The sequence below is a fragment of the Rhineura floridana genome, chromosome 8 (assembly GCF_030035675.1).
Source record: "Rhineura floridana isolate rRhiFlo1 chromosome 8, rRhiFlo1.hap2, whole genome shotgun sequence".
NCBI lineage: Eukaryota > Metazoa > Chordata > Lepidosauria > Squamata > Rhineuridae > Rhineura > Rhineura floridana.
The window spans coordinates 44,017,125-44,045,052 of record NC_084487.1 but is presented as its reverse complement, the minus strand read 5'-3'; the positions used below and the strand labels follow the sequence as shown (position 1 = coordinate 44,045,052).

Sequence of the window (27,928 nt, the reverse complement as noted above, 5' to 3'; positions counted from 1 at the left end):
GATAAACATCCACCATCTGGGCAGGGAAAGAGCTCACCAACAGTGTCTCAGTCTTGTCTGGATTGAGTTTCAGTTTATTAGCTCTCATCCAGTCCATTATCGCGGTCAGGCAACGGTTCAGCACATCAACAGCCTCACCTGAAGAAGGTGAAAAGGAGAAGTAGAGCTGCGTGTCATCAGCGTACTGATGGCAACGCACTCCAAAACTCCTGATGACGGCACCCAGAGGCTGCATGTAGATGTTAAAGAGCATGGGGGACAAAACCGACCCCTGAGGGACTCCACAATGGAGAGTCCAAGGTGTCGAGCAATGTTCCCCAAGCACTACCTTCTGGCGATGATCCGCTAAGTAGGAGCAGAGCCACTGCCAAGCAGTGCCCCCAACTCCCAACTCCGCGAGCCTCCCCAGAAGGATACCATGGTCGATGGTATCAAACGCCGCTGAGAGATCAAGGAGAATCAACAGAGTCACACTCCCCCTGTCCCTCTCCCGACAAAGGTCATCATACAGGGCGACCAAGGCTGTTTCAGTGCCAAATCCGGACCTAAAACTGGATTGAAACGGATCCAGATAATCGGTCTCATCCAAGAGCGCCTGGAGCTGGCCGGCGACCACCCGCTCCAAGACCTTGCCCAAAAAAGGGACATTCGCCACCGGACATTATGTAGCAGTAGTTGAGGTAAGTAGATGTTGATAAGGCTTAGAATGACCAAATGAGCAGTTTGTGTACAGCTTGTGTTGTGGATGGGTGGGGAACCCCTGTAGCTCAGTGGTAGAACACTGTGCTTTGTATGCAGAAGGTTCCAGATTCGTACTCTGGTATCCAGAAAAAAAGGGTAATTGGAAAGATGGCTCAGCCTGAGACTCTGGAGAATTGTCAGCCATTTCGGAGTAAACAAAACTGGGCAAGATGCGACAAATTGGCCTGGTATAAGTCCACTTGCTATGGTAAGCTTACAGTCTCTTTTGGGAGTGAGAAATTATTTTAAATAGCAGTTTAAAAATGGTACCCTCTTCATAGATGTGTTAGGCCTTAACCCTAAAGGACAGATCTAGGCATCTTGATACAATTCCTCACATGGCATTTGCAATACCGTGTTATCACATGTAGGATTCTAGACCGGCTCACAAAAATACCTTGCATGTGGCCACTGATGTTATAAATGGATGCCATTTTTCCTGAGTCTGCAGGCGACAAACCTGAACCAGTGACTCAGATGTCAGCTCCTGTGTGCTCACAGCCTCCCTCCTCCCAGCTAATCTCATTGGGGTTGTAGTTCTAAAGCCTAGTGACAACACTCTTTAAATGTCAGCATTAACTTTGGTTTGCTGATCATTGTAGCAGATGGAGCGAGAATAAAGCCCATGGGAGGGGGGTGGGGGGAGAGGACTAGGAGTTCCTGCAGAGGAGGAAATGCAAAAGAGATTGTGTAACTGTGGTCCTAAGGGGGATGTATCTTCCTAGTGAGTAATATGATATGATCAGATAATGGCTGAGTATTTAATTGCGGAAATATATATTACACAAGTGCCATGCCCTGTCCTATTCAAGAAAAGGATTGAGTTGGTGGATCATAACTTTGAATTTACACCTGGCCCTCAGGGCTATGACTAAAATGGAGTGCAACAGCTTTACCATAACAAAAGTTGGTGATGGCACTTTCATCTGTCTGTGCGCTTTGTTGTCTTCTCCTTGCCCTGCCCCCTGCACAGCCTGTTCAAAGGATGGCTTTGTGTACATGTGTGCCTCTTAGAGCGCAAAAAGTTTCTTTTCTCTCCTCCTTATATCAAATCATTGTATGATTCCAGCTGTTGTCTTGCTGTTCTTTATTTTCACCTGAGAGAAAATGTTGCTGATGAACCTGGAGCAACAGTTTGATAGGGGTCTTTTTGGGGCACCACTCTTTAACTGTGGAACTTGTGTGCATGTTTGTCTGCCAATACAGTTGCATAAAGAAGTACAGAGGTCTTACTAGAACACTTGTCAACTATTACTTTCAAAGGGCAAGTGCTGGGGTGCAGTTCTGTTGGGAATCCTTGCCCCCTATTCTAAGATGTGTAGGGGCAGGCTGCACTTGCACTTTGTGTAAGTGCTGAGGTGTTCTTTACTGCTTTACATTGTCAGTAGCAGGTCCCCAGAACTGAACACGTTCAAGGGCTAGGGTTCCTTGGCTGTGTGCATCAGTGTCATAGGATAACTTTGAGGTGGTTCAGATATAATGCCAGACCATGGTTTATTGCTATATGAATGAGCAGTTAAAGGAGCCTTGGACTCTCCCACTCCTCCTTAGTCCCCTCCCTCCTTTCCCGGTTTGAGGCAAACCATAGTTTGTTTTGTCCAAACGTGGCTAATTATGGTGTGTTCTTTCCTTGCAAACTAGTATTGCTTGATGGGGAGTTCTCCACTTGTTGGACTCGCACCACATATCAGACCCAGCTGGCATGACCAATGGTCAGGGATTACAGATCATCTAGTGAGTCACAGGTTCCATATCCCTGCAATATTGAAATTGGGATCAAATACTGATTTTCAATCCTGGTTTGCAAGGTAAGTGAAAAGTATAGTTTTGGTAAAACAGCAAATGATGCATTTTCTCAAACCAGAGAAGGATAGAAGTCAAACCAGAGGACAGATGGAGGTAACTGCTGCACACAGGAAGAAGGGAGTCCAAGGCTCACTTACACCATGGTTTGGTGCTGTGTGAACATCTGAGCTATCATTTGAGCAGTGGTAGGTCTAGTGCCCTGGTGTCCAACACAGTTGCCACTCGCCACATGTGGCAAAATGGCTATTGACCTGTGGCAAATTGGTGCTTTACTTCTTCCAACTATTTTTTAAATAACATTTTAAATGAAATTCTTTGATATATGTACCAGTTCAAAAAAGTTTTCATCGTCTGCCCTTAACAATCACAGATTAGTCCTTGGCCTGTACGCTGCAAAATGTACTATAACACCTACAATTCTCAACTATCTCAAGAGCTTGTGAGGCTTCTTTCTTTGGAGAGGCACTCTTTTGAGACAGATGTGATTTTACTTCAAAGCACTCATTAATTGAAAGATGATTCAATTGTTACGATGTGGACTTATATTTTAAATTGAAATGCGTTCGCGATTTTAAATACAGTTATTCCAAAACTGTTTTCCATTTTTTTTTTCAACATAGCTCTGTGAAACAACTTTTTCAGCAGTAAAAATGATGAAATCAAAATATAGGTTGCAGACATTGGACAAAAATGTGAAGGCAGAGTTGAGATGTAGACTAACTGATTTTATGCTTGATTTCCCTGCACTACTTAATGAAAAGACAGATTTCTTATAGATTCTATCAATAAATTTCAAAACATTATTGTGTACTTTTCTACCCTCAAACAGTTACATTTTTTTGTCATGGGGCAAAAATCTTAAAACATTTGCCACAATTTTGGCAATTATGAAAATAGTCTTGGACACTGTTGGTCTAATGGGAATTGTTGCTCCTCTGTGTGAGTGGCTAACTGGTAAGCTGGATCATTCTTCTGAAGACTCTAATTGGCTTTGTCTTCTCAGAAAATCAGACCAACTTGTGTGATCATGATTCTGCCCATAGAAGGTCACATGCATTGAAAGTTCACGAAGCTGTAAAACTATAGTATATAGATGGCCTTACATGCACTTCCTCTTAGCTTTCAGTTAATGGAGGAAAGTTAAATCAAACATCGCTGCTCTTCCTGTTCCTGTGGCTTGTTGATTGACCAAGTTGCTGTTTTGGATGGGACATTCTTTATTAAGCACTCCAATGTATATTTGAAAGAATTGATACCAACCATCAAGGGTTTTGGCTACATTCTGTCTCCTGCTTTAGATTGGGAAATAGGGCCAGGGGTCACCTTTGAGCTTTGCATAGAAATGTCCCAGATGGTATCGCATGCCATGACTTTTGGCGTCAGTGTTTGTTTTCTGTATACCTGTATAAAATAAAAACATAATGTGTAACATTATAAAAATATAAAATATACTCACTTTGTAGCCTTCTTAGCACCCCTGCATTTCACCTGCTACATAGTCTAAGCACTTTATAACATTTTTAAAAACATAAAGACTAAAAAATACATTACAATAAAAACCATACAAAAACCCATAGGGCCAGTCCAATAAAACAGTGCAAAAAACTTCAGCAGCGAAAGATGTCACCAGCCAAAATCATAATCTGTCAAATGGCTGGGAGAAAAGGTTTTTTTAACCTTGTGCTAAAAATATATTAATGATGGCACCAAATGGAGTCATAACTTAAAAGGCCCTCTTCCTTATCACCTTTGCGGGAGGCACCTGAGGAAGGGCCTCAAAGATCTAAGGGTAGGTTCATGTTGGGGAAAGGCTTTTTGAAAATATTGGGGTCCTGAGCCGTATAGGGTTTTAAAGATCCAAACCAGCATTTTGAATTGGGCTTGGAAGCGTACAGGCAGCCAGTGCAGCTGCATCGAGATCAGTTGTATATGATTGGTTTGCCTCAAGTTTCTCAACATTTGTGCACTAGCTGCAATTTCTGAATAAGCTTAAAAGGCAGACCCATTACAGTCATCAAATCTTGAGGCTACTAGAGTATATTACTGCAGCCAGCTTGTTCCTGTCCAGATGGAGCAGCTGCGCTAGCAGCCTAAGCTTCTGCAAGGTGGCTCCACTGAAACTACCTGTGCCTCAGATGACAGCAACAGATCCAGGAGAACCCCTAAAACTATGGACCCATGCTTCCAGAGAGAGGCCTCATCTGGAGCATGCTGCACACCACTAAGCTGGACAGGAAAACCACCCACAAGCAGCATCTCAGTCTTATCTGGATTAAGTTTCAGTTTATTGGCCCTCCATTATCGTGACCAGGCACCAGTTCAGTACATCCACCACTGCACTTGCAGAAGATGGAAAAGGACAAATAAAGTAGAGTCTCATTACCATACTAATGACAGTGTACCCCAAAACTCTATATGACTCCATGGTTTCATGTAGATGTTAAATAGCACGGGGGACAGAATTGACCACTTTGGGACCCCATGCTGGAGTCCCCATGGGGCCATGCTGTATCCTCCAAGCCTCACCTTGTGGAGCTGGCTGTCCAGGTAGGAGTGGAACCATTGCAATCAGCTGAGCACGTCACCAAAGAAGAATGCCATGGTTGATGGTACCAGCAGCCTCTGAGAGATTAAGAAGAATCAGTAGGGCTATACTCTCCTGTTTCTTGCAGACCATCATACAGAGCAAATAATCAGTTTCTGTACCAAAACTGGGCCTGAATCCTGATTGAAATGGGTGTAGAAAATCTGTCTTCTCCCAAGAGTGCCTAAATCTGGTTGGCAACCATCCTCTCAAAGACCTTGTCCAGAAAGGGGTCATCAGCTGCTGTACTAAAGTTATTTGGATCTTCCGCCTCTGGCAGAGGTTTCTTTAAGAGTGGTATCTTCTGTCTCCGGCACAGGTTTCTTTGTGGTATTGCCACCATTTTCAGGTAGTCCAGGACCATTCCCTATTGAAGTAAAGCATGAATTTCCTCTCTGGCCCAAACAGCTGTCTCCCCTCACTGCCAGATTTTACAAGCAAAGGGCAAGGGTCCAAGGCTCAAGTAGCTATACAAACTTGACCAAGCACCAGTCGGCAGCAACTGAAACTCATGTAATGACATCAGACAAGAAGGTGGCTTAGACACCCCATCAGAATAGATGTGTATGTGTATGTTATCTCTGTCAGCTGCAGATAATATTTCATGCATTTGAAGTGGGCATTAGTCTACAAAATCTGTTAGTCTTCAAGGTGCCACACAACCTCTCATTTTGGTTAGCTAAGAATGTCTGAAGATAACTTTAGATTATAATAGTCAAAGCTGTGTGTTTGCCATGATGATGTGAAACAAGGAATTTGGTACTGGGAACAAGTTCCAACATTCTGAGAGTGATCTTTTTTTTTTAAGGTAGCTTCCTAGACCCTCCAATGTCCTATAGCTATTTGCAGAATTTCCTGTGGCCAAGGGATTGAGCTTTAAACCTTTGCATATCTCCTTCCCATTCCACACATCTAATTAAGGACAGAATAAAGTATGCAAAACATGCATAATATATTCAGTCCGAGAATTCTCCTTCCGTTGTGTAGGGATTTCCTTAGTTGCTGAGTGTGGCTGAGCGTAACAGGCCTGATGGATCTGTGGCAAGACTATAAACCTGCTGCCCTGGGCTCCTACTGGGAGGAAAGGCGGGATATACATTTAATTAATAATAATAAACTTACAATTTTACAACCTCAGGAGCCAAATTGTTGAAAATTATCATAAGCAAAATAAAAGGTGTTTCTGATCAGCCAAAAACTGATTTTATTTTTTTTAGACATGCCTGTCTGCAAATGCTGAGAAAAGTGAACAACTTATCTGGTACCATGCCTGTCTAGCTAGCTTACTTGTACCAATTACAAAATAAAGCAACACCAAAAGGGAAGTAGAAATGGAATTTAATGAGAACTTTTACAAGGGGTAGGTTAGAGTGGGGGAGACTGCAAAGAGTGAAAATGGTTTCTTGACCATCAAAAGCATGTTCCAGAGTTTCACTTCCCCTTCCTCCCCTAGCCTCTCTAAAAATAAGGGTTAGATTTTGAGGTTCTCAGGAATGTAATATATTTGCTAGAAACACAATCCCATGACTTGGACCTCAATTGTAGCGTTGTAGTGATCAAGACACATCCTACGGAAATGGAAGAAGTTGCCTGTGGGATTTAAAAAAAAACCAGCTTCTTAATTGGTTTGAAAATACATCCGGGAGGTATAGCTAGGATAGTATATGATCTCTATTACATTTGAATATGAATCTGGCTACTCAAATGCAAAGGAACTGAAACTAGTTTTGCCCCATGTGAAAAATAAATTGCTTTTGGAGATCTCTTTGGGTGGGACCTCTTTCTCTTCCTCTCCCCAACCCCCACCAGCATGAGCCTGTTGCCAAAATGAATGGGATGATAATCTGCATCATGTTCCAGTGAAACCACTACCATGTGGTGTGGCAAGGTAGGAAGCATCCCTGTTGCCAAAGCAACTGGGACAATGCTCTGTCTTGCTATTATAGTGCAGTTTCCATGACAACAGTGTGGTCCCTCCCTACCCTGAGGGCAAAGCATTGCCTCTCTTAGCTGTCAGTAATCTCATTAAGCCAAATCTGGGTATGTGGTATCATACTGTTATGTTCCGTGTGCAATTCCTAACTGGCTGGAATCATTTGGAAGAACACACATACATACTCTTTAGGGACAATGGGCACAACTTGCCTGTTGCTTTAAAGGGTGAGCTCAGCCTCTCTAGTTATTACCTTGGAGCAGGCGTGCCCAACCTTTTGGGAGCCTGGGTCAAAGAAGGATAACTGGTGATGCTTAGAACATGCACACCCCGGGCAAAACATCTAAACATACCCCCAAAATAAAGCAGATTAAAAACAGTTGGGAGGGGCAGGGGGTCTTGGTGCATGCCAAAGGGATATCTTAGTCTTAGGTCCCCCCTTGGAGAGGAAGGGTGTGATATAAGCAGTCAATAATAATAATAATTGACCTTTTATGTTAATAGAGGGGAAAGTAGACATATTTACAGAATTAATTTTCATCAGTTAATGTAATCAAAAGTTTATATGTATGCACCATTGCTAGGAGTAAGCTCCAGAACAATACAGGATTATTTTTTTTTGGTGGGGGGGGATGTCATTTGGTTTTTCTTTTGGCCTGGGTGCTTAATGTTCAATGATGGCCTGCAAGGAATGACAATTGATGTATGTGCGGAGTGCCTCCTGTCATCAGTGGGGAGTTACCTTCTTATTGGGCCCCTGAATTTTCAGGGAATATCTTGGGTATCCTGAAAGCTCCACTTTTGTCTCAAACCTTTGGGAATGAAAACTTAGCATGACCCCCACATTTAATTGTTAATTTTTGAACATAATTCAGTGTATAGACTAAAAATAAATGGTACCAAGAAAAGCAGAGTTTTGCAACCTGTGCAGATTCTGGGAAGTGGCATGAAGTTACATAGGATATTGAAGCCTCTGAACATTACAAAAAACGTTTTTAGAACACTGCTTAACAAGCTGAGCCAGGGACCACCAGTGGGCTTCAGCGCAGTTTCAGACAGGCCTCAGTGCTGTCCGACAATTGAACCTCTGCCTTTTGGTTGGGCTGATGGTGGTGGTGATGGGGAGAAAATAAAAAGCTTTCTGTGCTTGGAGCCTCTAGATCAGCAAATGTTGCCTGAAGTGTAGAAGATGAGTCATGGTACCTCCAGAGCCAAGACCTGTACTCAGCTTGAGCAAAGATAAACTATGGAATTCCCTGCTACAAGGAAATATCTTGGTTAAGAACTGAGCACTTTCCAAAGAGGGATTAGATATCAATAGAAAGCTATGTCATTAATTGGCAGCAGATTGATGCCAAACTGGGCTTCAGTGTTGTAACTGATGGGCCTTGGTAATTTGCAGTCCTCTCAAGTGGGCCCTGGAGACGGAAAGGTTGAGATCCCCTGATCTAGAGGAAGTGCTATGTGCATGCTTTGCCTATCTTCAGCAAGTTTCTAGGCCTCATTGCTGTGATCAAAGTATGAAAGTTGAGATTCTCAGGATGTTGTATTTTGTGTACCATAACTGAAATCTTTTTATACATGCGTTTGGCTAAATTTCCACCCGAGTTTTAGTGTTTTTAAGGATTTTATAGATTTGTTTATGTATAGTTTCTTTGTATGTTTTTGTATTTTTAAATTTCTGTATGATTTTCATGTATACTTTGCCATTTTAAATCTTTGTAATCCTCCTTGGGACCAGCATTCCGGGTGAGACGCAGACCACAAAAATAAAATTATTATTATTATTATTTATTCTAAAACTTGCATCCTGCCTGCAAGCTAGCCAGGAATGGCTCTTGTTGCACAGAATCTGCAGGGCCATGTTTATAGGCAGTCTTGTACCAGTGCAGGGTTGAAACATTAATTCATAAGTAGGGCTTAGAGCAGAACCCAAATTCTATATTCAAAGTCAATTTAGATTACTTCTCAAATTGTAAAATCATTTTAAAAACTACCTGTCAATTAAAATGTGCCTCAGCAACAGCACTTAAAAATGAATCAACTAAAAAAGCTTTCTTTTGAAAATTTAAGCCTTGATTAACTTCCTAAAGGCCTGGAGAGATTGAACTTGCCAGACCTCCTTGGAAGAAAGTTCCATTGAGAAGGCCCTGTTCCTTACAGATTACAGTCTGACCACCCATCCAGAATAGGGTCTCTGCAGAAGATCAAAGGCAGTGGAACCGTTTGCATGGAAGGGGGGTGCCTCAAGTTAAGACTGGGGTAGGCTGCTGAGCAGAGTAGGAATAATGAGAGTTAAAAATAGTGATGTGCCCTGAGAGGAGTATGTTAGAGCAAGATAGAAATGGGGTTTTGGGGAGCTGATTATCTGGATGTGTGTAAGCAAATATTTGAGATGACAGGATTAGGTACTACTGGCCCAAGGTCCCTTTCAAATAGAGGAGACTGCCACTTGTTTGTCCAGCCTATACATTACCACTATGCAAGATGGCTGCACTTGATTGGGAGGTGACAAGGCACAGAAAGACATGGGTGGGCTTGGAATGGCATAACAAAACTTCTCAAAGGATTTGGGGTGGTTTGGGTGTCCTTTTTAGGTCACTTTGTGTGACGTTCCCTGTATCTTGTTTGTGCATTTTAGACACAGTCTCTGCTGTGAAGCCTTATACTATGGGGCCTAATTCTCTAGTTTCTATTCTGTGGAGTTGTAGTGTCCTGAAATAAAAGCCATCCCTTAATGACATATTTGGCAACCCTGAGATTAAGAAAGAGACTGTGATATAATCGCTGTAGGTAGGCTGGATGCGCATCTTTCTGTTGCCATTTTTGGTTGGTGGAATCTCTCTGTTCCCATAAGGGGAAACGCGGCACACTCCACCCTCTTCTCTGTCAACAAAAAACGAAAAAGCATTTTTTTAAATAGGGTTACGTGCAGCACTACAACAATTTCTTGTCTTGGTGGCAGCTAAATTTAGCTCCACCCATATCAACATTTAATTAAATGAGAAATATAATGGTACCCTGTGTGTAGTAGTCCTGTGTGGTTTAATTTGCTAGTGAATCATTTTTCTTCTTCATTCAAAATGCGTGTGTGTTAATTGATAAACCAAAAGGGTTTTTTTATATTTTCAAAAGTATAATTGCATGTTTTGTCATTGGGAAGCTGAAGAGAAGGACACCTGAATAGGCAGGGCAGGTGGGGCTGTGTGACTTAACAAAAAGAAGAAAGAGCAACACAAAAAGCTAGCTGGTTGCTTGCTTGTCACTGGTTTTACTGCAGAGGTAACAATATGCACATTGTTTGATGGATGTGGCCTTGGTCTTAGGATGTGAGATGTGTGTGAATGAGAGCTTCTTAGCCAGGAGGTTACTTCACTGCTGGTAGAATTCTGATTTTATAGTTTTTTCAAAGCTGATGTGGGTCATGGGAATGACAGTGAGGGGGAGGGGAGAGGTGGTGTTCCATATATTTCTGGAATACATCAAGCATGGTGTGTCCGTAGTCAAGTTAACACTCTTATAAATGTTGTCCTCAAATATATTTGCCCCCATTCGGATCCACATTCCTGATGTGGAAGACGCTCGCACTCTTTTTGATGCGTGTTCTCATTCCTAAAGACTATTTTGCACATTACACGACGACAAGTGTAGGTTTGTCATGAAGTAAACCCTCAACAGTGAGGTGTACAACCAGTTGCTGCTGCTTCACAAATGTTTCTGCATGATGGATGTGTTTCTTTCACACTTACAAAATGTAATATGTGAAGCAGGGTTCCAGTTCTGTTAATGCTGTGAGGCTGTTTGCTTTAATAAATTGAGATTGGAGATCGTTGTCTTGCCCAGTGCAAATGCATGGCTAAATTGAAATTGTAACCTAGCTCTTGATCCAGGTTCATGGATCATCTGCTAGAACAAGAATGGGGAACCTCAGGCCCAGAGGCTGAATGTGGCCCTCCAGGCCTCTCGACCTGGCCCTTGGGGCTTATCTCAGGCCTCTCCCTCCCACCAGCATACTCCTCACCGACCCTAGTTTGAACAGTCCTTGAGTGTTGTTTCCTGTCTAGAATATGTGTTTGAACTCAGATAATTATTCCTGTTTGCCTGGATGGAGGATAGAGAAGGATGTATGAGTAAGTTAAAATTTGTTCTTCCACCCACTTGATTCTGGCCTCGCCACCACTGGCATGTGGTCCTCAGAAGGTTGCCTAGAAGAGAATGTGGCCTTTGAGTTGAAAAAGGTTCCCCACCGAACTTCCGGGAAGGGTGACTTAGCCTGTGCCTGCTTTTGAGACGGGCTCCTGCCTCAAAAGAAGCTTATTCAGATATATCAGTCAGATTTTTTCTTTTTTTGACTGATTAAACTTCTCCCGGGTAGGGAGAAACGAAGAGATTAACCTCAAAGCCTATTTTTGTTGGGACGACCAGATCTCATTAATTTATGGGACGAGGTCCAGCCGACGAAGGTGGGACGGATTTTTAACAACAAGCTCTATCTGGAAAAGCGAACGTTCATCTTATCTTCTAAGAGAGAACGCATTAACAGGCAAGCACCCTTCTTTCTATATTTTTCTTTTACTTGACTTAAATTGTTGCTGTTTAAAAGAGATTTGCCAGATTGATCGGTTTTTGACATCTCACTGGGGAGCCATAACTTCTCTCTGCTACTCACTAATTAATAGCTTATCTCTGTTTTTGTTGCAAAAAGCTGTCCTGGATTTGCATTCTAAAGATATACACAGAAGAGGGATTTCTATTCCAGATTTTTATTTTGAAGAATATTATATTGTCTGAGACTACTCTCTTTTTGGTCTATTTTATTTTGACGAATCTGTTTTCTGACGACCGCCATTAATTGTTTCGATCCTGGGAACTGCATTTTGTTTACTTAAGCATGGAGAGATAAGGCTGTCTGCTCTGTTTATACTGTGATGTCACCAAGTTTGGAGTATTAACCCAATTGTTGCTGAAATAAGAAGTGGTTTTCCTATATTTTTCTTTTAAAATGGCAATTAAGAAAGTGGCTGAGAAGCTGGAAATAACTATGTTTCAGAAAATAATGGATGAGATTGAGATAACGAAACAAAACCTGCGACAGGGTTGTAAGGAGCTGAAAATTGAATTGAGTAAAATGAAGCAGGAGATTAAAGATATAGGGGTCCCTGTGAGAGAGGTGACCCTGGAAGGGGTCCCTGTGAGAGAGGAGACCCCGGAGATTGGAACAAACGTGGAACAGGAAAAAGATTTGGAGTCTATGGACTTTAGAAACAAAATCTATTGTTTGGAGACACAGGAGATTAAAGACATAGGGGTCCTTGTGAGAGAGGAGACCCTGGAGACTGGAACAGGGGTCCCTGTGAGAGAGGAGACCCTGGAGACTGGAACAGGGGTCCCTGTGAGAGAGGAGATCCCGGAGATTGGAACAAACGTGGAACAGGAACAAGATTTGGAGTCTATGGACTTTAGAAATAAAATCTATTGTTTGGAATTCAATGTTATCTCTGAAGAAATTAATGAAGATTCTAGAGATAAAGTTATCAATGGCATGGATAATCTTCTGGACTGGAATGATGTGATGGAGCCCAATATAGAGAAAATCTATGGAATTAACTGCAGCCATGTGACAATGGAAAAACTTTCAAGAGATGACCCAGTGTATTTTGAAAAAAAGAACAGAGATATGATTTTACAGCAGTATTTCAGCAACCTATTCAGAATGGATGGCAAGAAAATATTTGGGATAGAGGTAATTCCCATCAGACTCTTACTATATGACTATGGCTTTGACAGCAAGATTATTGTGGAATGCTGATGATGGAAGATTGGATACTGAAATTACTGGACTTAACAAGACTACTGAAGATGGAAGATGGAAAATGGAACTAATAGGGATAATAGAACAATGGCTACTGAAATTACTGAACCTAACAGATTCTGATGTGATGGATTAATTGAAATGTTTATTTTGACTATGGTTATGACAATAAGATTATCATAATTAGTAATGAGATGGATTAATCGATATGCTTATCTGGAAAAAAAAATTGATAGATATATTTCTTAAAGAATTGAAACCTCTCTTTGACTTTTTGTGGAAAGAATAAAGTAATGTTTATGAGATTTGATGATTAAGTAAGATAACTACTGGAGGAAAGTGATTTTATAATATGACTTAAGAGACAGGATTGTTATATATTATAGACTTATAACTGATTTGATCTTTGACAAATGGGAAGTCAATATTTTACTCTTTATTTTTTATTTTTGTTTTTTTTTCTTTCTTTTTTTCTTTTTGTTTAACTATTTTTGATTTTGTTTTTTGTCTTTGAATGTTTTATGATTTTGTCTTGTATGCTTTATGAAAATCTGAATAAAAATTATTGAAAAAAAAAAAAGAAAAAGGTTCCCCACCCTGTGCTAGACCAAACGTAGTATCTTGTGCTCCATTTTCTTAGTGAGTAGTGTGGACAAACTGGTGAGCCACCCACATGTATTCAAAGCTCTGCTTTGGCCTCTGATGCATCCGTTTAGGAATGGCTTCTTTACTTGGATGGTATTCCACCACTTTAAATGTCACCTATTGCTGTGGTGTATTCATTACAGCTGATACATGACCAGTGATGAACAAGCTAAAATCTTCACTGCACAAACAGCCTATGTGTTTCAGTGCCATTTGAGGGTTCTGTGTATGGACCTATAAGAGGCAAAATAGTACTTGGCTTTCATTTATTAAGTGTTTGTGTACACTTACCATATTTGGGAGGCTCCATCAGGTGGGTAGTTCATAACTTCTGGTTTTGAATGTGGTGTTCCCAAATGCTTGCTTTAGCTATAGGTTCTTCTTGCCTTCTCCTGGCTTGATTAATTATGTAAAAGCACATTTGCCTTGAATTCTTGGTAGCTTCCCTCCCCAAATATAAAAAAAACTAACATCCTTAACTTCCTGTGAAAGTAAAAGTGTCCATCTCACTCAAGTCATGAGCAATGGAGATCCAGTGTGCAGTGATGGTTAGGAGTGTCTCAGTAGGTCTAAGGAGATCTGAGCTCAAATGGTTGCTGAGACATGAAACTTGCCGGGTGACCATGGGCACAAACCAGCCAACCAACCTATTTCACAGGGCTGTTTATTATTTATTTATTTATTAAACCTATATACCGCCCGACTAGCAATAGCTCTCTGGGCGGTGAACAACAAAAAATACAATAAAATTACACAGTAATACAACAGAGCATATAAAAAGTACAAAGTCTAAAATCAGATTACAACACATTTAAAATTAAATTAACTTAAATGTTGTGAGATTAAAATGGGGGGGGGGAGAAACTATTTTAAGTTCCTTGGAGGATGGCTGGAATAGAAATGTACTAAATAAACAATTATTTTCCCACCTCTTTGACTTGTGCAGGTGCCAATATTGCCACAGGGGAAGAGGTAGCCATTAAGTTGGAATGTGTGAAAACGAAGCACCCGCAGCTCCACATCGAAAGCAAATTTTACAAGATGATGCAGGGAGGAGGTAAATTCATTGAAGAAAGAGGAGTTGGTATATCAGGCACAATGGGATTTGGAGCCTGATGCTTGGTACCCGCCTCTTGGTGTCTCATAATTTGTGTGTGTGTGTATCTTTTGCTTCTCTCTTAGTGGGTATCCCTTCCATTAAGTGGTGTGGAGCAGAGGGCGACTATAACGTGATGGTGATGGAACTTCTGGGACCCAGCCTGGAGGACCTCTTCAACTTCTGCTCTCGCAAGTTCAGCCTCAAGACTGTTCTGCTCTTGGCAGATCAGATGGTGAGTTCTTATAATTTGTCCTTTACCCTCACGTGTGCCTTTCTCCTCTCTTCCCATTCTTCATAGAGGTAGTTCAAGATTTAATTATCGTAAATTATTGCGCTTGAGTGAGGATGGAGAAAATACGCAGAGGGAGTCTCATTCTGCAAGGGCTGGAAATGCACAGGTATTCATGTAGGAGAAAAGGCAGGCGTAATGAGCTGTGTGTGGAGAGTCTGGGCTAATGGTCAGTGCCTGAAATTGGTGAGGAGGGAGGGCAGTGGGGTGTGTTGCTGGAGTTAGTAGCTTGTGATGCCCTTGGACTTCGGTGCTCTGAGTACTGTGTTTTCCGCCCCTCTTTGGCAAGTGGTAGTAGCCAGAAAATCCTGCTTCTGGCTTCCAGCATGGGGCCTGATAAATGCATTTGAAATGTCCTACTTGAAAAATAGCTTTTTCTGCTGGTCATCCAGAGGGTTTCTGTGAATAGGCTGATATTTTTGGTTTCTGAGGTACAGGAAGTTAGATTTCAAAGACTATTTGAGGTCCCCTGATTTCTCTTTGAGACTACATCACAAGTCACATGGCTCTTCAGGTTAACCCTCTTGTGGGTATGCAGTTTGCTTTGTAGCTTGCTATGCTATTAGTGGCTGTGCTTTCAAAAATTTCTTCATATATTCCTCATTTCCAGATCAGCCGTATTGAGTACATTCATTCCAAGAATTTCATCCACCGAGATGTGAAGCCAGATAACTTTCTTATGGGGCTTGGCAAGAAGGGCAACCTTGTGTACATCATTGACTTCGGCCTGGCCAAGAAGTACCGAGATGCCCGCACTCATCAACACATCCCCTACCGGGAAAATAAAAATCTGACCGGCACAGCCCGCTATGCCTCTATAAACACTCATCTTGGGATTGGTAAGCTTGTTTTATATTCCTATGTTAATGAAGAATGCAGTTTGATGGAAGAAGTCAGTGTGCCCTCTAGATGTCATTGGACTCCCAACAGCCCCAGCCAGCATAGCCACTAATGAGGGATAATGGGAGTTGTTGTCCATAACATCTGGAGGGCCACAGATTCTCCACCTCTGTTTTATATCATAAGATGTTTCAAAATGGTTATAATTTTGTAAAGTTGGGTCAGGTCAGAAATGTGTAATGACTTAAGGGGTACCATTTAACACTATACTGAACTTTCTTAGTCTTCAAGTATGTGCTTTTTGAAGTTCTGATGTGCCCAAAGCACGAGGTATAGTAGATCAAGTTCATCTTTCTTGTTTTTGGTACAACAGGCTGAGGGCATTCTCTTCTTTGGCTCTCTGCAGAACCCTTTTGTGATGCTATGGGGTTGTGCTTGAGCTAGTAAACTAATAACTAAGATACTAGCAAGAAGCTAGATGAAATGGGAACATGTGGCATACTATCCAGTATGAGGTCTGTGTTTGAAACATCAACTAGTCTAAGCCATTCAGCTTTTTGGGGCTTTTAGGATGGAATGATGACTTTCACCAGAATCCTACAGTCAGGATATGCGTATGTATGTGGGATTATATTTTGTTATGTGCCATCAAATCGATTATGACTTATGGCGACCCTATGAATCGGCAACCTCCAACAGCATTTGTTATAAACCACCCTGTTCAAATCTTGTAAGTTCAGGTCTGTGGCTTCCTTTATGGAATCAATCCATCTCTTGTTTGGCCTTCCTCTTTTTCTACTCCCTTCTGTGTTTCCCAGCATTATTGTCTTTTTTGAGTGAATCATGTCTTCTCATTATGTGTCCAAAGTATGATAACCTCAGTTTCATCATTTTAGCTTCTAATGATAATTCTGGTTTAATTTGTTCTAACACCCAATTATTTGTCTTTTTCGCTGTCTATGGTATCTGAAAAGCTCTCCTCCAACACCACATTACATAAATCCGTTGTCATTACTTTAGTCTTTTTGACATTCAGCTGTGGTCCTGCTTTTGTGCTTTCCTCTTTAACTTTCAACAGCATTTGTTTCAAATCATTACTGGTTTCTGCCAGTAGTATGGTATCATCTGCATATCTTAAATTCTCCCTCCAATTTTCACACCTCCTTTATTTTGGTCTGCATATAGATTAAACAAATAGGGTTATAAAATACACCCCTGTCATACTCATCCCGATTGGGAACCAGTCGGTTTCCCCATATTCTGTCCTTACAGTAGCCTCTTGTCCAGAGTATAGGTTGCGCATCAGGACAGTCAGATGCTGTGGCACCCCCATTTCTTTTAAAGCATTCCATAGTTTCTCATGATCTATACAGTCAAAGGCTTTGCTATAATCTGTAAAGCACAGGGTGATGTGTTTGCATGAAACAAATTATTGGCTTCACAGAATTCAATAAGTCTTTCTCCTGCTTCATTTCTATCTCCTAAGCCCCATTTCCCCACAATTTCTAGTTCTTCTCTGTTCCCTACTTTTGCATTCCAGTCCCCCATGATTATTAGAACAACTTGTTTTGGTATGTGATCAATTTCTTCCTGTACTTCTGCTTTAAAATCTCTCCAATTCCTCCTCTTCTGTGTTTGCCTTTGGAGTGTAGACTTGGATGATGATATTAATAGGTTTCCCATTTAATTTCTTTTTTTTTTTTTTTTTTTTCAATAATTTTTATTCAGATTTTCATAAAACATACAAGACAAAATCATAAAACATTCAAAGACAAAAAACAAAATCAAAAATAGTTAAACAAAAAGAAAAAAAGAGAAAAAAAAAAAACAAAAATAAAAAATAAAGAGTAAAATATTGACTTCCCATTTGTCAAAGATCAAATCAGTTATAAGTCTATAATATATAACAATCCTGTCTCTTAAGTCATATTATAAAATCACTTTCCTCCAGTAGTTATCTTACTTAATCATCAAATCTCATAAACATTACTTTATTCTTTCCACAAAAAGTCAAAGAGAGGTTTCAATTCTTTAAGAAATATATCTATCAATTTTTTTTTTCCAGATAAGCATATCGATTAATCCATCTCATTACTAATTATGATAATCTTATTGTCATAACCATAGTCAAAATAAACATTTCAATTAATCCATCACATCAGAATCTGTTAGGTTCAGTAATTTCAGTAGCCATTGTTCTATTATCTCTAGTAGTTCCATTTTCCATCTTCCATCTTCAGTAGTCTTGTTAAGTCCAGTAATTTCAATATCCAATCTTCCATTATCAGTATTCCATAATAATCTTGCTGTCAAAGCCATAGTCATATAGTAAGAGTCTGATGGGAATTACCTCTATCCCAAATATTTTCTTGCCATCCATTCTGAATAGGTTGCTGAAATACTGCTGTAAAATCATATCTCTGTTCTTTTTTTCAAAATACACTGGGTCATCTCTTAAAAGTTTTTCCATTGTCACATGGCTGCAGTTAATTCCATAGATTTTCTCTATATTGGGCTCCATCACATCATTCCAGTCCAAAAGATAATCCATGCCATTGATAACTTTATCTCTAGAATCTTCATTAATTTCTTCAGAGATAACATTGAGTTCCAAACAATAGATTTTATTTCTAAAGTCCATAGACTCCAAATCTTGTTCCTGTTCCACATTTGTTCCAATCTCCGGGATCTCCTCTCTCACAGGGACCCCTATTCCAGTCTCCAGGGTCTCCTCTCTCACAGGGACCCCTGTTCCAATCTCCGGGGTCTCCTCTCTCACAGGGACCCCTTCCAGGGTCACCTCTCTCACAGGGACCCTTATATCTTTAATCTCCTGCTTCATTTTACTCAATTCAATTTTCGTTATCTCAATCTCATCCATTATTTTCTGAAACATAGTTATTTCCAGATTCTCAGCCACTTTCTTAATTGCCATTTTAAAAGAAAAATATAGGAAAACCACTTCTTATTTCAGCAACAATTGGGTTAATACTCCAAACTTGGTGACATCACAGTATAAACAGAGCAGACAGCCTTATCTCTCCAATAGTTAAGTAAACAAAATGCAGTTCCCAGGATCGAAACAATTAATGGCAATCGTCAAGAAACAGATTCGTCAAAATAAAATAGACCAAAAAGAGAGTAGTCTCAAAACAGTATAATATTTTTCAAAATAAAAATCTGGAATAGAAATCCCTCTTCTGTGTATATCTTTAGAATGCAAATCCAGGACAGCTTTTTGCAACAAAAACAGAGATAAGCTATTAATTAGTGCGTAGCAGAGAGAAGTTACGGCTCCCCAGTGAGATGTCAAAAACCGATCAATCTGGCAAATCTCTTTTAAACAGCAACAATTTAAGTCAAGTAAAAGAAAAATATAGAAAGAAGGGTGCTTGCCTGTTAGTGCGTTCTCTCTTAGAAGATAAGATGAACGTTCGCTTTAACAGATAGAGCTTGCTGTTGAAAATCCGTCCCACCTTCGTCGGCTGGACCTCGTCCCATAAATTAATGAGATCTGGTCGTCCCAACAAAAATAGGCTTTGAGGTTAATCTCTTCGTTTCTCCCTACCCGGGAGAAGTTTAATCAGTCAAAAAAAAAAGAAAAAACTGACTGATATATCTGAATAAGCTTCTTTTGAGGCAGGAGCCCGTCTCAAAAGCAGGCACAGGCTAAGTCACCCTTCCCGGAAGTCTCCGGTTTCCCATTTAATTTCATTGATATCACTCTCTCAGACCTTGTGTTATAGCTCCTAATTGCTTTTGGTACATCACTTCTCTCTATTAAAGGACCCCCATTTCTTCTTAATTTCTCATTTCCTGCATAAAATATTTTGTAGTTGCCTGATTGAAATGTCCCATTCTCATCCATTGTAATTCACTCACGCCATGTATTGTAATGTTGATGCGTTCCATTTCTTGCTTGACAATTTCTAACTTTCCCTGGTTCATGCTTTTCACATTTCATGTTCCTATTGTGTATATTGTACAACTCCAGACTCTCCCTTCACATCTGTGTGCATCAGCCTCCGAGCTTCATTTCAGCTTTGACCTGGTTGCATCATTAGTCACACCGCTACTTGTACTTGTCCATTGTTCTTCCCCAGTAGCTCGGTGAGTGCCATCTGGCCTGGGGGTCTCATCTTCCAGCACTATCTCATGTTGCATTTTGGATACTCTCTTCATAGGATTTTCATGGTAAAAGGCATTCAGAGTTGGTTTACCATTGCCTTCCTTTGAATTTGGATGCATCTTAGTCTGGTGTCCCAGCTTTGCCCATTCCACCTTGGGTGCCCCTGCTAGGAGTCTAGCCTCTTGGTTTGGACTCCTGACGGCATTGCTCTCAGCTTCTTCGACACTCTCCATCCCCCTCACCACATTAAGGTGTGCATCCTAGAGGAGGGGGATTGTATTAGTCACTAATTAATGGCAGTATTATATTGGTAAGTTCTGTTCCTTTTCTCTTCAAGTCTTGGAATTCAGAGCTAGATGCATAGCACTTCATAAAGTAGTCCAGGGCTACCTTATATCCATGAAGGGTCCATTCAGGCATGTGGTACACATAGCAAGCAGTGTAGCGCTCTATTGAAAACATACAGTAGAGTGAACTAGATTGAGATACTTCTTAAAGGGGCTGCATTTTTTAAGAAAATGTGCATTAGTTGGAAGCATTCAAAAATAGATTCTGGGAATCTTTGTTTGAATTAATAAATCCTAAGAATACAACTTAATAATTAACCATTAGTTTTCTTTATCTCAGACCAGCAGTCATATCATTTATCAAGGCTCCAGTCCAGTTTGGCTGATTTTGCCAAAGAGTCTCTCTTGCTAGTCTTCGCCTTAAGTCATTTGTCAAGGATGTACCTTTTAACTTGTAGAGTTAGCTAGGAAGCATGCTTCTCTGTGGTGTCTATTTACCAAAACAAGCTGGTGTCTGGCTTGGAAGGGGCTATAGAGACATGCCCTGATCATTGAGTTGTTTATCAATACACTCCCTTCAAGGTGTGTGTTGCATCAGCACAGGGTTTCCTGCTTCTACAGATGTGGCTGTATAGATCAGAAGATGTGCCTGTAGCTCTTATGGCAGGTATATTCAACAGAACATGCCGTAGGAATGTAGGAACGTAGGAAGCCTCACCAAAGGCTTCTGAGGAAGCTTAGCAGTCATGGAATAAGAGGAGAGGTCCTCTTGTGGATAAGGAATTGGTTAAGAAGCAGAAAGCAGAGAGTAGGAATAAACGGACAGTTCTCCCAATGGAGGGCTGTAGAAAGTGGAGTCCCTCAAGGATCGGTATTGGGACCTGTACTTTTCAACTTGTTCATTAATGACCTAGAATTAGGAGTGAGCAGTGAAGTGGCCAAGTTTGCTGACGACACTAAATTGTTCAGGGTTGTTAAAACAAAAAGGGATTGCGAAGAGCTCCAAAAAGACCTCTCCAAACTGAGTGAATCGGCGGAAAAATGGCAAATGCAGTTCAATATAAACAAGTGTAAAATTATGCATATTGGAGCAAAAAATCTTAATTTCACATATACGCTCATGGGGTCTGAACTGGCGGTGACCGACCAGGAGAGAGACCTCGGGGTTGTAGTGGACAGCACGATGAAAATGTCGACCCAGTGTGCGGCAGCTGTGAAAAAGGCAAATTCCATGCTAGGGATAATTAGGAAAGGTATTGAAAATAAAACAGCCGATATCATAATGCCGTTGTATAAATCTATGGTGCGACTGCATTTGGAATACTGTGTACAGTTCTGGTCGCCTCATCTCAAAAAGGATATTATAGAGTTGGAAAAGGTTCAGAAGAGGGCAACCAGAATGATCAAGGGGATGGAGCGACTCCCTTATGAGGAAAGGTTGCAGCATTTGGGGCTTTTTAGTTTAGAGAAAAGGCGGGTCAGAGGAGACATGATAGAAGTGTATAAAATTATGCATGGCATTGAGAAAGTGGATAGAGAAAAGTTCTTCTCCCTCTCTCATAATACTAGAACTCGTGGACATTCAAAGAAGCTGAATGTTGGAAGATTCAGGACAGACAAAAGGAAGTACTTCTTTACTCAGCGCATAGTTAAACTATGGAATTTGCTCCCACAAGATGCAGTAATGGCCACCAGCTTGGACGGCTTTAAAAGAAGATTAGACAAATTCATGGAGGACAGGGCTATCAATGGCTACTAGCCATGATGGCTGTGCTCTGCCACCCTAGTCAGAGGCAACATGCTTCTGAAAACCAGTTGCCGGAAGCCTCAGGAGGGGAGAGTGTTCTTGCACTCGGGTCCTGCTTGCGGGCTTCCCCCAGGCACCTGGTTGGCCACTGTGAGAACAGGATGCTGGACTAGATGGACCACTGGCCTGATCCAGCAGGCTCTTCTTATGTTCTTATGTTCACAGGGTGAGAGGTGCCTATCTTATTTCATTGCCTCCTCTATCCTGAAATCTAAAATATAGGTGGTAAAGGTAAAAAATAATGACAAAAACAAGTACACAAATATACAGAGGACCTAATTAGGACATAATAAGTGCTAAGAAGAAAGTCTATTAAAAGTTGTCTGGCTTTTAAGCAATTGCTTATTCAAATTTACATGTTGTAGAAAAACTTGAAGGTACCTCTCTGATACTTCTAGTTTCTGAAGTGTCAAATCACCGTTTTAAGGCCTGTTGTGTTTGAATACAGACAGGGAAGAGAAGTGTATTTGACGCAGGGGAAGTGGACCCTTCACATCTGTGTGTTTTATGTAGAATGGCCCTTCAGGAGTCCCAGATGCCTTATTAGCCACACCCAGTTATTCAGGGAAATGTTTAATCTCTAGGTTTTAGTTGATATTCTTAATCAAAGTTTGTAGCCCATCCTACCAACATAATCACAGTGTCCAGAAGTGAGGCAGAACACTTTGTTCTAGACTGTTTGCCCCATCTCAAAAAAGACATGATAGAACTGAGGAAAGCTTAAGGAAAGGACAGTTGAAATGACCAGGGACTTAAAGTGCTAGAAAGCTTCTCCCCCCCCCATTTAGTTTAGGGGGGGAAAGAACGACAAAGAGGATACAAGGTTATAAAATCATGAATTGTTCGGAGAGAATCTGATCATTTATATCTTTCCAAGTACTAAACTTCATATCTTTCAGGTTGGTAAAAAGCCACCTCAGGTCAATTATGTCCTGAGTGAACCGACTTCAATACAGATAGTAGGATGCACTTTTTCACATAGTACACGAATAACATTGGATTCATTGCTTAGATTTTTTTTTAAAAAAAAGTTAGAGAAATGTGTGGAGTTTTGGAATGATAATTATGAAAGCTGAAATTAGTATTTCCCATGTTCAGACACCGTATAATACTTAATTACTTGGGACAACAACGTATGACTACTAACATTATGCTCTGTTTGGCAGTTTACAAGGGGCATCTGTCTGGCCACTGGATCTCTAGTGTGATCCAGAAAGGCAACTTCTTGTGGGAGTTGTGATTAATTCCCAATCTCTACCTTTGTGCCTGCCCTTAACTGTGCTGCTGAAGATTATAGGAATCCATTGCAGAACTGAAGCAATGGCACAACATGCTCTTGGGGCCCTCTGCCAGCTTAAGTTTCCAGACAATTGGTCAGTGATCTGGACAGTGCATGATTAAATGTCAAATCTTAACCAGCCTTATACTTAAACTGCCGTAATGACTTCCCGTTGCTGCCTTGCAAAAACAGAAAAGCTGAGCTTATCCAACATTCTTCAGTAGATATATGACCTGCCATTGCCCCCCCCAGGGGGGCTTGGATATGCAAATAATTTTTGGACATGCAAATAATTTTTACAGCTACAGGAAAACTCTGTACCTGCAGAATATCTTCCTCCCCCTTGTGTCGAAACTGATAAAGCAGTGGCATTGCTGCCTTGGAGGACTGGAGGGTCCCTTTCAACTAGTGCTGTAAATATTTTCTGCATCACAGCTACCTTAGTAAGAGGGAAGTATTTCACAAGCTTTGTGTTTTGAGAGACATTTACTTGCATTTCCTAATGAGTCTCTGCTTTTACGTGATTGGAAGAGTGGACTTCACTCTCTCTTCCTTGAATAACTATATTTTTGCTGCTGTATTTGCTAACAGATTTACTAGCAGAGCAAAACTAACCTCATCCTGGATAGATTATTTGCTATCTGCAGACTTTTGAACAGCAGCAGGAGTGATTAGAATCTTAACTTTGATGCTCCTTGTCAAAAGTGGCACGGTGCAGAAGGTTTGGAAAGACTCTTGCCTATAACAGCAGGCATTTTGGATTACTTTATTGAACCTTGTCAGCTGAGCCAGCCCAGACTAAAGAGTACTGGGAATTTACCTTTATTCTTATTTTTGCCTGGTTTCACAAACTTAATCACACAGCTCCTTTCTTAAATGGGTTTTAAAAAACACAAAAATAAAAATGGTTGGGTCTCTGGATAAATCCATGTGGTCTTGTTGGTATTCATACTTCCTGTTTGGGGGCAACTCTCTCCATATTGTCTTCTTAAGAACCCCTGCCTAAAAAAAGCTGTGACTTTATTACTGCATATTCTCAATTTGCACAGGTGTGAGCCATGACTGTTGAGCCTTGCTGTTGTCTCCTTAAATTGAAAGTGTACCCTAGAATGTGCCCAATGCTCCTTGAAGCTGTGTGTGGTAGGAAAAAGACAATCCCTCCTTCAGCTTCAGAGAACCCAAATAAGCTTCTAGAGAACAATGGCTTTCCCAGGAACATAGCTTTAAAATAGTATTATCATCCTCATAACTGATCCATTAAAAGATATATAATTTTTTCCCAAAGAATGACATGACAAAATTGGAAGAATTGCACTTATATCAATTTTATCTTGAGAGTACTAGTGCTTGTAATTGATCCAGACTGAAACGTGATGCAGAATTTCCCAAGGAAGTAGCCATCTATCAGTTACATGAACTTGATAAGAGACCGGTGTTCCATAGTTGGTGGCTTATAGTATTTGTTATTTGAGATACTGTATATGCTTGTAAAAATATGTTTTAATAGTGGTACAACATGGATACTACACAGTAGGGCCCCACTCATACGCCAGGTTACGTTCCAGGCCCCACCAGAAAGCAAAAACTGCTGAAGAGCGGGGCCCTACTGTATTCCAGCTGCCACACTCCAGCTGACAACGATCAGCTGGAGTGCATGAGCTCAATCAGCTGGAGTGCGGTGGCTGGAGCTTCCCGCGCTCCAGCTGATCGCCCCGCTGGTGCCGCTGTATTAGCAGAACGCTGAAATGCGGGGTCCTACTGTATTTGTATAGTTATATCTGTCTATTTATTGTGTTGATACTTTGTAGATAGAAATTCTCCAAGACTAGTTGAGGTCATTTAAGCTGTCATGCAGGTTGTGTGCAATATCCTACATGGTGCTTTTCATGTAAGATTTTTTTTCATGGTTGAGAGGATCCTTAGTTGAGGTTCTTTCAGCCACAGTAACTTCTAGACTGGGCATGTAGTAGCCATGCGTAAATGAATGCCAGCTGCTGTTTGCATGAATGGATCTTTTGGACTTGGCAAATGAGCAGCTAAAGTGTGTATTTGCATGTTGATTGGAGGGACCTTCAGTCTCAGCAGTCTGACTTGTGTATCGTAATGAGTGTTTAGACATTCCTCTTGGAAAAGCAAACAATACTGCCATAAACCTGACTTTGCTCTAGATATTTCAATCTTAAATAGTAGCCTGGTAGAAATTATATTTTTAAACTTTTTTAAAAAAAGTTCTTACCTCATTCATGCTATGCTAAGCAATAAGAGGCTTTAAATCAAAACTAGCATTTCTATGATGGGGAAAGTCAGACTTGGGAAACTGTAAATCTCTAAACTGAATTAAGCATGCAAATTATGGAAATGTACATTTCAACCTTTTTAAAAAATCTTTGTTTGGATATTTTTGTGCTGGAAGGTGGGGTATAAAATACCTTCCACTACTGCCACTTTTCTATCCAGGAGTTGTTTTTTTTACTTTAAAAACATTATTATAGCTAGAATTCTTCACTTAAAGAAAACAAGTTTAATGACCAGGATCTTCTGTTAGATTATGGCACAGTCTTATCTTCTGTACTTTGTTTGCATGCTGTGATCTATTTTGAGGCAGGCCTACCAGCTTTGAAGCCCCTGGACCAAATGCAACATGCCAGTCATATATTGCTGGCAGTCTGGGGCTTGATAGTCCCGTCCCCAAGCTGACCCTCTATGTTAATGGCAACTCTGTACCACTGAAACAGTGTAAAGAAAATTGGCTTGAGGCGCTTGGTGTAGACCAGTGGTTCCCAACCTAGGGGGCGGGACCCGAAGTAATCCAGAGGGGGCTGTGAACAGTAAAGAAATGAATTATTTATTAATTTTTTAAAAAAAGTCTTCACTCCCTCAACACTGTCTGCTTTCCACTGCCGCTGCAGATGACACCTCCCCCTTGCTCCAAACGAGAGGGGAGGCCTTTTGCTGAAGCGCCAGAGCGTCTTTCAGGCACACTAAGGGCAGGCATCTGCCTATAAAATACATGACAGATGCCAAAGGAGGCTGAGGGTGGGGCTACCAGGAAGAAGAGGGGATTACTATCACTGATTCCTGTCCCCTTGCACTGCCGCTACTGGCAACGCCCTTACTTAAAATGAAAGGAGAGGGCTTTTTGTGAAGCAAAAAGAAGCAAGCCTGCAAAGAAAGGCTGCTTTCCCCCTTCCTTCCTGGCAGCCAGCCTGCCTCCCTGGGGGGAGGGGGTCACAATTTTTTTTCAGCTTATAAAGGGGGTCCCGTGCTCATAAAGGTTGGGAACCACTGGTGTAGACAAGACCTAAGAGGATTGTCTGAAGTCTTGTGAGGAGTCGAGGCAGGAGCTATAATTGGAACCGGCAAAGCTTTCAACTATATGGTTGACAAAGGTTCAGCCTACAGTTCTGTGCTTTAAAAATACCACATTTTGAATTGGCAAGATTAGTATAAACTTAAGCAAATGGGGCTGGTTGGCTTCAGTTTGGCTGCCCAGCTTTAATTGTGATTTCAGTGAAGGAACCAAGTACACTTTTTATTCTGTAGTTCTTTCTTTTGATTTTTAGAGGAGGAGGAAAAGAATTGCATTTTGTTGAACTTAATCCTGAATTTGAATATATTGCAGTGGTCACAGTATCCAGAGGAGATGCAGGGTGTGTATTTATTCAAACCCTGAGTAAAATAAACTGGGGAGGAGGAGGAGATGGCTCACCCAGATCTTGCCCTTCAGCTGGACCTTGCAGAAACTTTTACTGGGAGAAAGCATTTGAAAAGGCAGCTCTGCAGTCGACATGGAGTCGAGCATTCCAGTCAGCTTTCACACGTTCAAAAGATGACTTCCAGCATATCCTGCACCCTTTAGAGTTTGAGATATCTGAAACAGACACCCAGAAGTGCCCAGGACAGGGCCTGTAACAGACGCTTGTTTGAATAGCTGGAGGAGAAGGGCATAAATATACTAATGATTTTTCTCCACATACTTGCAAGTGATCCCTCTCCCGCTCTCCACCAGACCCCAGCTGACTGGGAGTGCACAGCAGGGTCCCAGAGCATTCCTGCTGATCCTGCCTTCCAGTACCTGTAGTTGATTTCATGCCAAGGTAAAGCATTATCCATACATACCTTACGTGCATGCCTAAATAATAAGAGCTGAATGTGACGGGAAAGAGCAAGGTGAAGTAGAGCAATGCTATGGTTTACCGATAGTGGGTGAAGCCGATCAGAGGAGCAGCCGTGCAAGCTATGAGGGTAGTCTGCAGAATAAAAAAGCATCTTCTGTTTCCAGGTTAGGAAGCAAAACCTGTGCCAGTCAACAACAGACGTTTTGGATGAAATGGGCCTTGTTCAGCACCAACCCCCCCTTTTTAAGGGGGGTTCTCTGTGACACAATGGATCTTTACTGCCAATTCAGGATTATATCTGGCCTCATTTTGGAAAATGACCCATACTGGAAGAAAGCATCTTATGTACTTCTGCCATGATATTTGATTGGTTCATTGATAAGGAATAGGGCAAAAAAGCATGCTGCTGACTCTACCATTGCCTAAGAAGCTGAGACAATGTGAAGGTGACAGAGATATGGGAAGATGGTGTGGGTTAAGCGTGCAGCAAAGGCCCAAGTATTCCAGAGTTCCATTCCTCTTAATGATACAAAATGGCTTCTAATGCAGGAAACAGTGA

General features: G+C 41.1%; 1 protein-coding gene across 4 annotated transcripts in view; it reads left to right on the top strand.

The window, feature by feature from the left end:
- Positions 1 to 27,928, top strand: part of CSNK1E (casein kinase 1 epsilon) — a 71,512-nt gene that overhangs the window by 31,585 nt on the left and 11,999 nt on the right. For all 4 annotated transcript variants that reach the window (XM_061639127.1, XM_061639126.1, XM_061639125.1 and 1 more), the window contains exons 3-5: positions 14,468 to 14,578; positions 14,704 to 14,852; positions 15,520 to 15,748. In XM_061639127.1, coding sequence (XP_061495111.1) covers positions 14,468 to 14,578; positions 14,704 to 14,852; positions 15,520 to 15,748 — 489 coding nt within the window. The remainder of the gene's footprint in view (positions 1 to 14,467; positions 14,579 to 14,703; positions 14,853 to 15,519; positions 15,749 to 27,928) is intronic.